At 33.3% G+C, this 10,946-nt stretch overlaps 2 protein-coding genes across 2 annotated transcripts in view; both read left to right on the top strand.

Annotated features, from left to right (window-relative positions):
- The window catches only part of LOC102596857 (ubiquitin carboxyl-terminal hydrolase 5), a 16,516-nt gene extending 13,754 nt beyond the window's left edge, over positions 1 to 2,762 (top strand). Inside the window, exons 9-13 of the mRNA XM_006344291.2 lie at positions 192 to 449; positions 538 to 686; positions 855 to 1,442; positions 1,595 to 1,868; positions 2,304 to 2,762. Coding sequence (XP_006344353.1) covers positions 192 to 449; positions 538 to 686; positions 855 to 1,442; positions 1,595 to 1,868; positions 2,304 to 2,489 — 1,455 coding nt within the window. The 3' untranslated portion in view covers positions 2,490 to 2,762. The remainder of the gene's footprint in view (positions 1 to 191; positions 450 to 537; positions 687 to 854; positions 1,443 to 1,594; positions 1,869 to 2,303) is intronic.
- A 902-nt stretch (positions 2,763 to 3,664) lies between these two features.
- On the top strand, positions 3,665 to 7,652 carry LOC102596514 (cytochrome b561 and DOMON domain-containing protein At3g07570-like). The gene is made up of 4 exons (XM_006344290.2): positions 3,665 to 3,996; positions 4,072 to 4,477; positions 6,921 to 7,204; positions 7,292 to 7,652. The coding sequence occupies exons 1-4, from the start codon at positions 3,829 to 3,831 to the stop codon at positions 7,520 to 7,522; spliced, it is 1,089 nt and encodes a 362-aa protein (XP_006344352.1). The 5' UTR covers positions 3,665 to 3,828; the 3' UTR covers positions 7,523 to 7,652.
- Positions 7,653 to 10,946: the final 3,294 nt, after the last annotated feature.

Raw genomic sequence — 10,946 nt, 5'->3', positions numbered from 1 at the left:
AATCCCCCCCCCCCCCCTCCTAGTCTCTCTACAGAGTCTGACATGTAAAAACTGTTAATAGCTTCAGTAGTACTAGTATTTACTTATGTAAACTAAAAAGGGAAGAAAGAAAATAAACAAAAACTATTAAGAATGTTATTTTCCTTACCCTTCTATGGCTATGGAATTTACATGTCCTCTCTGTTTTACAGGGCCAATACAAGTCAACTCTAGTGTGTCCTGTGTGTAATAAAGTCTCAGTAACATTTGACCCATTCATGTATCTCTCCTTGCCGCTTCAATCTGCCACAACCCGTAGTATGACAGTAACAATTTTCACTTGTGACGGAAGTGCACTGCCAGCTGCCTGTACAGTTACTGTACCAAAGCAGGGACGTTGCAGGGACTTGATTCAGGCACTTGGTAATTCTTGTTCCTTGAAGCATAATGAGAAACTTATGCTTGCTGAGGTTAGTCCTCTGATCACTCAAGTTACCATTTAAGCGTGATATACTTGATGTCTAATTGGGATTCACTTGTTTCTTGTGCTGCTCGTAGATACGCGGTCATTTGATTCATCGTTTTCTGGAAGATCCTCTAATATCTCTGTCTTCTATAAAAGATGATGATCACCTTGCTGCCTACAAGATTCCAAAATCAATAAAGAACTCGAAATTTCTTCAACTAATCCACCGTCGGGAAGAACGGTATGCATAGTTTGTAACTTGTTTGCACCACTATGCACTTCCTATTTTCTTCAGTCTCTTTCCAATTCTCCAAGGTGCTTGTTGATGTTTGATATTCAAAATGCTATTTTAGTAAGAACATATATGCAATCTTCTCTCTTCTAATTAATGCTGCCTCTTTCTTTGTAGTGAAATTGGTATCTCTCAAAGTATTGTTGGGTGGAAGCCTTATGGAACACCTCTTGTTTCACCAATCTGTTGTGATGATGTCATCACAAGGGGCGATATACAGCTGATAGTTCACAGAATGCTCTCGCCTATGCTAAGAACAGAAAATCCAGGATTTAACTGTGTTTCTCGCTCTAAGACAGCAGCAACAGCAGCAGCCAACGCATCCCGTCTTGCCGCTTCTAGTGAAGCCTGTGTAGACTCTAGTCTAGCAAATGATGATCCAAGACAGAAGGATGTGCCTAGCTCAAAATTGGTGAACTTGGAGAAACTACCTCTGCAATTGGTTGATGAGAATAATGCATGCATTGACCTAACTGTAGGGGAAGATAAATCTGTCAAATTGTCTTCATCGTCAGTGTCAATACTTGTATTTGCTGATTGGTCTCAGAAGCTTTTGGAAAATTATGATACTCGTTACATAGAGAATTTGCCAGAAGTCACAAAGTATGGACCAGCTACAAAAAAAGCTCGAACTGAACCTCTTTCATTGTACAGTTGCTTGGAAGCTTTCTTACGTGAAGAGCCATTGGTCCCTGAAGATATGTGGTTAGTTTCTTCCTACTCTCATTGCTCATGTTGCCAGAATTTTCAGAAAAAGGGACATCTATTTACTCATTATATGCCTGATGTTTATTCATACAATGTTTTTCCTTTTCAAGTGATTGATTATATCAATTTATTGTGCTTAAATGTTAAAGGTATTGTCCTACATGCAAAGAGCGAAGACAAGCAAGTAAGAAGTTAGATCTTTGGAGGCTTCCTGAAGTGCTTGTTATCCACCTGAAGAGGTTTTCCTACAGCCGGTCCATGAAGCATAAGCTGGAAACTTTTGTAAATTTTCCTATTCATGATTTTGACTTGACAAAATATGTGGCCAACAAGAACAACTCTCGACGTCAGCTCTATGAACTGTATGCACTAACAAATCACTATGGTGGGATGGGAAGTGGGCACTACACCGCACATATCAAGGTGCGTAATTTTGATATGCAAGTAGTTGTCTCTAATCCTTCCTTTAGTTCATTGAAGTTTCTGGCAACTCTCTCTTACTGCATTACATTGATGTTAGTCTAAAATTAGAATGATATGGAGCAATCAGTAATTAATTCTTCCAAGTGGTCAGGTCATCATGATTCATGGATACAATCTCATTGAAGGTTGAAATTGGTTAAAATTTCCTTATTGGAAGTTATCTTTCAATTTGTTAAAAAAACAACTCTCATTGTTCTATTGTCAGTTGTCACAGATCCCTCCAGCCGCAGTAACAAGCCTCCTGGTACTAGACCTCAATGTGATTTGTTTGTGTTGCAATATGTATTAGATCAATATTATCTCTCAAAAATGAAAATTGTGCAAATATATCCTCAGAGTTGGACATTCTAATATGCTAGTCTTTCTGTCATGCAGCTTCTTGATGAAAATAGATGGTACAACTTTGATGACAGCCACATATCACCGATTAATGAAGAAGATGTGAAGTCTGCTGCTGCTTATGTGCTTTTCTATCGGAGGGTAAAAACAGATCATCACCATTCTGTAAGTAATGGAACAGTGTCTTCAGCAGGTCAACAGAGCATTTCTTTGCGGAAGTAGTCTCTCACCAATGTAATCAGCTCTCTTGTACAAATCAATGTATTAATTTAGTGAAATACTAGGAAGGAATGCAAGTTTAGGGTCTGAGTCGTTTCGTAATGGCTTCACGAAGTAAAATATGTGTGCAAGTGATGATCAACCAGGAATACCCTTTGTACCAGTCCTAAGAGGAAAGGAAGAAGAAACATTAGAAAAATGAAGGGAAAACTGAAACCAGTTCTACAAATTGTTCCTCTCTTTCCCTTTTGTTTAGTTCTGGGCTATTCTCAAGTATGGTCACTTTTATTGCATCAAAATAATTAAACTATAGTGACGGTCACTCAACATTAGCTGAGTACTCAACTTTGACTGAATATTTTAGAACAAAAGAGTTGTTTTGAATGATAAATAGGCAAAATTGAGCGATTCATTTGTCACATAAAGTAGTTTAGTAATTTCGTGATACTTGCATTAAGTTGGACGAGTTTTTCTTTACACAGAAAAATTTAATGATCCTGGTAAAAAGTGAGTGAAATTACTCCTTTTAATTGATATAGCTGAAATTATTATTTTTCCTTTTTGACTGTCATATTATAAGTTTACTTGGACGTGCTCTTATACAATCTTTTATCATTGTTTTTAATCACATGAAGTTGTTTATATTGTGTTAAAATTTCAGAACTAATTACCCCTTTTTTACTTCCTTCAGATGTTTATATTGTGGGGTCTTACTTTATTAGAAAAATTATTTTTAATTAGACCTTAGGTTAACATATCAAAAGCAGCATGAAAAGGAAAGTAAAATATTTGAATTTGGTGAGGTATGTTTGGGTGCTGGAGGTGATAGGAGAATTCTGTTAAGTTTATTTTTCTTCCTATTAGAACCTAATTTACAGAAAGAGTGTTACCAACTACTAGCGTGTAAGAGATATTGTTATTGGTAGGCCAAAGCAAAAATGCAGAATCTCATGTCAATAATAACATCATTTTTTTTCTTTCGCCTTCATTACTATTGGTGCCAGCCAAGTCCAACAAAGGGATAATTGCACCTTTGATCCCTCAATTATTAGTAACTTTGCAAGCTTGATCCTTGTAATCATTGATATGTGAATTTTTACCTATTCAAAGAATTACAAAGTGGTAAGCCATTTAGTTTTGGATAGTATATTAAATTGGTAAAGGTTGGTAGCCAACTATTAGCAGAAACTAAAAAATAAATTAGTTAATATTATAGTCGAGTACCCACTACCCACTCCACTCCGTATAAAGAAATGACAAGGTCAACTAGTTAATACTCCATGGAGCATCATATATCTAATGTGTGTCTCTCACTAAAATTATTATTAGTAAAGGTAGAGAGATGAAGGTTTTTGCGTTGTGGTTGTTGTTGTTGTTGTTGTTGTTGGTGCAAGACGTGAATAGTGAAGATTCATGTACCTCCAATCTTAACCTAAAAAACAAACCTCTCTTTGATATTTCTTCATTTCATTGTGTTTCAGTATGGGATGAACAAGGGTATATACTGAGAGTAAGTAGACAGACTATTAGAGTATTTGTTATAGTAGCTTAAAACATACTAATTTCTTTTTGTTTGTGATTGCAGTATCTGCAGACGGATAGAAAAGTATGGAGTTTCGTTATATCAGCACCAAATAGCAATTCATTCATAGGGATGGGTTTTTCAAAAGATGGGAAAATGGTGGGTTCGAGTGCAATTGTTGGATGGGTAAGCAACGATGGGTCTTCCACCATGAAAAGGTATTTTTTAGGTGGAGAATCATCGGCGGAGGTTGTGCCAGACCAAGGGAATCTTCAATTGGTGAATATGACATCTTCCATTATAGCACAGAATTCAACGATTTATATGGCTTTTCAATTGAACACGCAAGTCACACCCACAAATCGACTAATTTACTCCCTCGGTCCTATGGGACGCCTACCTTCTCCCGTCAATTATCAATTGTCACAACATCGGGCACATATCTCCACCTTCTTCGATTATAACTCAGGTACCCACTAATTTTTATCCTCACTTAAAATAGAAATCATTTTGAATCTTCACCTGCTCAAGTTTATTTAGCTAAAAAAAAAAACGAATTAGATCTAATTTGATTAGCTTTATCTCAAATTACCTCTATTTGAGCTCATGACACCCTAAAATGGTAAGAAAATAAATTAGGATATATGGACGGACGGGTAAATAAATTCAAAAACTCTTCTTTGTTTATCTTTGATTCCATAATTCCAACTTCTTTTTAGGCATTTTATAATCGAAAAAATAAATATTTTTTATCATTAAATAATAATATGGATATTTTTAGATCTAATTATTATTGGTATGAATATTTTTAAATTAAACTATTAACTTTAAGAATATTTTTTAGATCAAACTGTTAACTGATAACATATTCGTTCAATTACATATTGTTCAAGGACATGTTTTATGATTAAGTTAAATTTTGTGAAAAATGCCGATTAGAGTAATTGGTTAGTCAATGTGTTAATTTATTACATAAAGACTAAAGTCAGTGTGGGGCCCACGGCAAGTGAGGAACGCGTTTTGTGTCTGTAATGTCATTTTCGAGAGAAAGCAGTTTAACTAGTAGTATTAGTTTATCTCCACGTAACCAACTACTTTATCAACCACTACTACTAACTACACCCTATTTTTGAAATAAATTTACGTATCAAAAAAGATAATTATTTTTCTACGTTTTATCCATAACATTAAATACTATTTTTGAAATTATTTTTTAAGAATTAATACTGAACATTAATTAATGAGGATAGTGTGATAAAATATTCATATTAATAATTATTTTTTTAATAAATATGCCCAATTAAACGGTAATAAGTGAAAATGAATGAAAGAAAGTAATAATACCACCAAAATATGTTGGTAAACATAATATTTTCACTAATTAATGAAGACTTGGAATATAACTCCGGATCATTGTTTTAAAAAGTGGCACGGTCTTACTATGCGAGGCGTGCGTAAGCTTTATGTATTTCTTATTTTTAATTTATTATATAATAAAATAATTAAAAACATAAAAGTTATAAAAAGTACATTAATAATACTTTTAGAAAAATTTAAAATACAATTAAAGAAATTCATTAAAAAAAAAAAAACTTCTACCATGATTTTATATTAGTATAAAGGAAAAATGGCATAATATACTCTTTAACTTTTTTTATTTAGAGTTGATATACCCTCGTTATAAAAGTGACTCATATATATCATACCGTTACAAAGTGGTTCACATATAACCCTTTTATCTAATGAAAGTGAAAAAAAATTGATTTAAATTTATTGTTTGGATTTTTCAAAAAAAATTCATGTAGGGGTATATATGATCCTTCTCAGTTCTCACACATGTTTTTCTTTTTTTTACTTCTTTTATTATTATTATTTAAGTTTCTTATTCTTATTTCATTTTTTTTCCTCATTTTTTAGTGTAAAATATGAGAAATAAATAGAAAAAAGTGAATGAAAAAAAAGGAAAAAAGTAAGAAAAAAATTTAAAACTAATTTTCTTGTGACTATATAGTAATTTATTTTTCACATATGTAAAAAAATTTGCGGCATCTACGATAAATTTTACAAGAAAGTTAGTGAAAAAAAATTAACCATCAAAATAACAAATTTAAATTAGTTGTTGAATCAAAGAAGTCGAAAAAAACGTGTGAGAATAACCAAATATACATCTACATGAAGGTTTTTTTAATAAAAAATTTTAAAAAATTAATTTCAAATTAATTTTTCCACTCTTGTTAGAGGAAAAGATCATATGTGAGTCATTTGTATAATAAAATAAGGGTATATATGAGCTTTTTTAATAATGAGAATATATCAATTCTAAATGACAAAGTTGAGGGGTATATTAGGTCCTCTTCCCTAATATAAATAATCCAATGATATAAAAGAGGACCTAATATAGAAGTAAGAAATTAAGAGTAATTCAAATAACAAGTTGTAATATTGCATATTCATTATTTGAGAATACTTTGAGCTTGAATATCACTTAACATTTCTTTTAAAAATACATAATCGAATTTTACATCTTCGTTTGTCATTAATCATCATGTTTTTGTCTTGTGTCTTAAAACTATTATGCTTTATTATTTCAATTGCTACTTAAAAGTAATTTTATTTTTATTCGTGGAAGAAGTGATGATTTAATTATAAACTAATAAAATTTATTTTTTATTTAGAAAAAAATGCATAGTATGATAACAATATGTTTTTAGAAATTGTGATTCTTTTATTGTTTGAAAGTTAAGATGCTAGAGTTAATTTGCATCTCATAATAGTTCATGTGGCCAATTAGCTGACCAGACATGCATCTATATATGTTGGTGAGAGGGAACACATGCAAAATCACACTACATGTTTACTTTGAAGTGGGAGAAGAAATTAATGAATTAGTACTTTTGAATGGTTTTAAACAGGTGAAAGTAAATCAAAGAGCCCTTATGGAAATCTTAGGAGAAGTCATGGAGTGTTGAATATGTTGAGCTGGGGTATTTTGATACCAATTGGGGTCATGGTTGCTAGATACTTTAGGCAATATGATCCAATATGGTTTTATTCTCACACAACTATTCAATCACTTGCCTTTCTCCTTGGATTTGTTGGTATTGTATGTGGTTTCGTTCTTGAAGATCGTCTTAGCTCTCATGTTGATAAACACAAAGCACTTGGCATCTTCATTCTTGTTCTTGCTTGTTTGCAGGTTTCATTTCTTCATTTACCTCTTGATTTTTACTCTTATGAATTATTAAAATACTTATTAATTCATATATTATGGATTGGTTATTAGGTGATTGCATTTTTGGTTCGACCAGGAAAGGAATCAAAAGTAAGAAAATATTGGAATTGGTATCATTACACACTGGGAAGGGTTTTGATAATATTGGCAGCAGCAAATATTTTCTACGGAATCCATTTAGGAGGTGCAGGCACTGCTTGGAATGTTGGTTTTGCTGTTACCCTCGTTGCATTCTTCAGCATTTCTATCGTTCTAGAAATAAGGTTGTGGATGACAAAATAAATTATTCTTCTTCATATTTCTCCAACAAATTAAACTTGTATATATATATATATATATATATATATATACAACCAAACAACTGTTTCTAATTCTTCCTAACAAATTTTCTCAAAGATTAGTTTTCAAATCACTCAAATTTTTATTTGTAAGAAAATATGTAGAGAAATTTTGATGTTGAAAAAGTAAGGTAATCCTAGATATTTATAGCCAAACTTCTGGATTGAATTGATGCCTGTTCATACAAAAAAGTTGTCCAGAACTTATTTGGTGTCTGTTCGAAAGGAAATGTTTGTTTGGAATGAACATGACCTTTTAAAATATATATTTTTCGTGAACTTTAAATTAATTTTGCCAATTAGGAAAAACGAAATTAATTTATGGTGTTGATAAATAAAATTTTGTCTTAAATATTTTCCCAAAAATGTTTCATAATTTTCTCATGTTTGATTGGCTTAAATATTGTTTTACAAATAAACTTTTTTTCCTCAAATTTAAGGAAAATGACTTCCCTTTAAAAAGTAAGAAAAACATTTTCCAAAATCATTGTGAACCTCACACCTCAACTTTCCATCCTAACTTAAGTTTCAAATATTGATTTCCAATACTAATCCTAGATTCGACTCCTGATTCTCAATTCGAGACCAGACACTTGACCTTGATTGGAGACCCAACTCCCGAGTTTTAGATTGAGCCATAGCTGAATCTCAAGTTTGAATTAGAGGTCAAATTTTGAGTTAGGGTTGGGGTCTGGTCTCGAGTCTAGGTTGGGTCTTGGGTCAGGGTTAGGTCTCGGGTCGAGGTCGAGGTCGAGTCTCAGGGTCAGGGTCGAGTCTCAAGTTGGGTGTTGAGGTCAGGTGCCAAGGTTTGGTGTCAGGGTTGGGGTCAGGTCTCAGATCAGGTCTCGGGGTCGGGTCTCGAATTAGGTATTAGGTTGAGGTCGGGGTCGAGTCTCGGGTCGGGGTTAGGGTCGAGGTTGGATCTCTGGTTTGGGTTGGGTCTTGGGTCTCGAGTCGGGTCTCGAGTCGGGATCGGGTCTTGGGGTTGGGATCGTGTCACGACCCAAAGTACACCCTAAACGTGACATGATGAATAAGACCCTAAAAGATCCTAAACAAGCCACTTGATATAAGCATGGTGTAAAAGAAATACAACTAGAGAGAATAGGTAACATAAGTCTCATATCATATAAGAAATCTAAACAGAAGTGCAGAGTACTACACTGTGTCTGACATAGCCTATCTTTCAACATAAGAGTGGTTCAGACGTAACCCATACACTACGTACAAGTCTGAAACGAAAAGACAATAAAATAATTAAAACATCGACGACAATAAAATAACCAATCCAATGTGCTAATAGAACAATCCAAGCTATCTACGAGCGGGAGGAGGAGCATCAGACACTATATTATGAGACAAGCTAGTACGATGAATGTACCAAGTATAGGGAAATGCATAAGATGTAAGCATGATAGCATGATGAATGTAAACATGATATGCAAGACCAAGTAAAATATAATAAAGCTTTGAGAGACTTTCATAAAACCTTTGAAGAAAACATAATTCATTTGTGGGATATTTACCATTAACCAACAATAAGATAATGTGAGCGATAACATGGAATCCAGCATGACCTCACACCAAAAAGGAGAATCTACTTGCCAAGGTAGAACTCCGTCACATTCATTATTTGCTAAAGTGAATCCACTAGATAGGTCATTTAAGACAATCCTTTTGAGGCACGTAGTTTGGGACAATAGAATTGCTACTAAAGACCAAACCTCTACTAGCATTAGGACCTCAATTTCAAAGTCTTATCGATGCTAAGTAAATCCCAACGGAAAATACATAATCACATTCATATTGAAATACTTGGAAAAGTAGGCATCTAGTCATATCAATTCAATCATAAGTTCATATTAGAGTAGCTCCTTTCAAATCATGATTTCGTAAAACTTTCATAGTAGACACTTACCTTTCTAAGCATCTAAATCATGATTCCATTCAATTGTGAGAAAACCTTTCACACATCATTGACACTTTATCTTAAAAGCATCCTTTAGCTGTAAATCATTCTATTAATAAAACATGCATAATTCCTTAATCAAATTCATGATCATAGTTTATAATTTCATAAGATTGTTCATAATTCAAGTTCATGAAATAGACATACCCGATGAAATCAATTGAAATTTAGATAGAATTGAATCAAATCATGCACAATAAGATTGAATATAAAAATTGAATCATAATAAATAGGACTCATGGAGAATGATATGAAACCCTAATGGAATTGTAACTACCGTAAATCCACGGTACATCATTAATATAAAAAAATTGTCTTCGAGTGCATACGTAACACATAAAATATTTAGAATCTATTTTCTTGTGAACATTTTTAGGTTGTGTGTTGTATGAAGGAAAATGTTTTCCAATTTTCTCATGTGGGGTCTCAGATTGAGTGTCGAGCGTTGGATTAGGGTCAGGCAACGAGGGCGGTTCTCGGATCGGGTATCACATCTTGGGTCAAGGTCGGGCCTCGAGGTTGGGTCTTGGGATCATGGTCGGGGTCGTGTCTTGGGTCAGGTGTTGGGGTCGGGTAGTGTTCGGGGCTGGGTCTCGAGTTTGGGTCGGGTGTGGGGTCGAGGTCGAGGCTGGGTCTCAAGTCAGTTTTCGGGGTTAAGTCAGGGTCAAGTCGGGTTCTAGTTCAAATATCAGGTCCCGTGTCGATAGTAGTGATCATGTTCCGAATCATGTGTCGGGGTCAGGTGCCGGATCGATTCATTTTAAAAATAATAATAATAAGAAAGCATGTCTATTTTACTTCATTCGCATTTGTACCAAATAATTAATTCAAAATACTTTACGCAGAACTAGGGGTGTCAATGGGACGGTTCACTCGATTATTTTTATAAAATTATACCATCCCAATTTTTTGGGCATTTTATAATGTATAACCAAAATTAATTTTTTTAAAACCATCCCAATCATATTGGTTTCTCTTCGGTATCGGTACAGTTCAGTTAATTTTCATTTTTTTAACTTTTAAAATATCACCTCAAAATAGAAGTACTTGAAAAGCACTTCAATTCTTCACTAATAAAGTCAAGAATGCAAAAGCTTATTGTCGTATTGTTTGATCTTAAACATTTAATAAGAGTGCTTGCATAGGTTTTACTGTATTGTTTGATGGAGCATATATTATAGTATCTTTTAATTGTAAACCGAATTAATTAAAGGCTAATTAATGAGTAAAGACCCAAAGTCGTCCCGTCACTAGAAGCCTAGGACCTAGGTTATATTTATATTAGAAAAATGTTATAAAATATATTTATACATTAAATTTAACATATTGTTAATATATAAAATATATTTACATACACGTGAGGTTATTCGGTTCGGTTCAGATTTTTTTTTTTTTTTTT

Source organism: Solanum tuberosum, unplaced genomic scaffold, assembly GCF_000226075.1.
Source record: "Solanum tuberosum cultivar DM 1-3 516 R44 unplaced genomic scaffold, SolTub_3.0 scf00053, whole genome shotgun sequence".
In the NCBI taxonomy this organism is placed as follows: domain Eukaryota; kingdom Viridiplantae; phylum Streptophyta; class Magnoliopsida; order Solanales; family Solanaceae; genus Solanum; species Solanum tuberosum.
The sequence above is the reverse complement of the archived record's forward strand: the minus strand, read 5'-3'. Positions and strand labels throughout refer to the sequence as shown.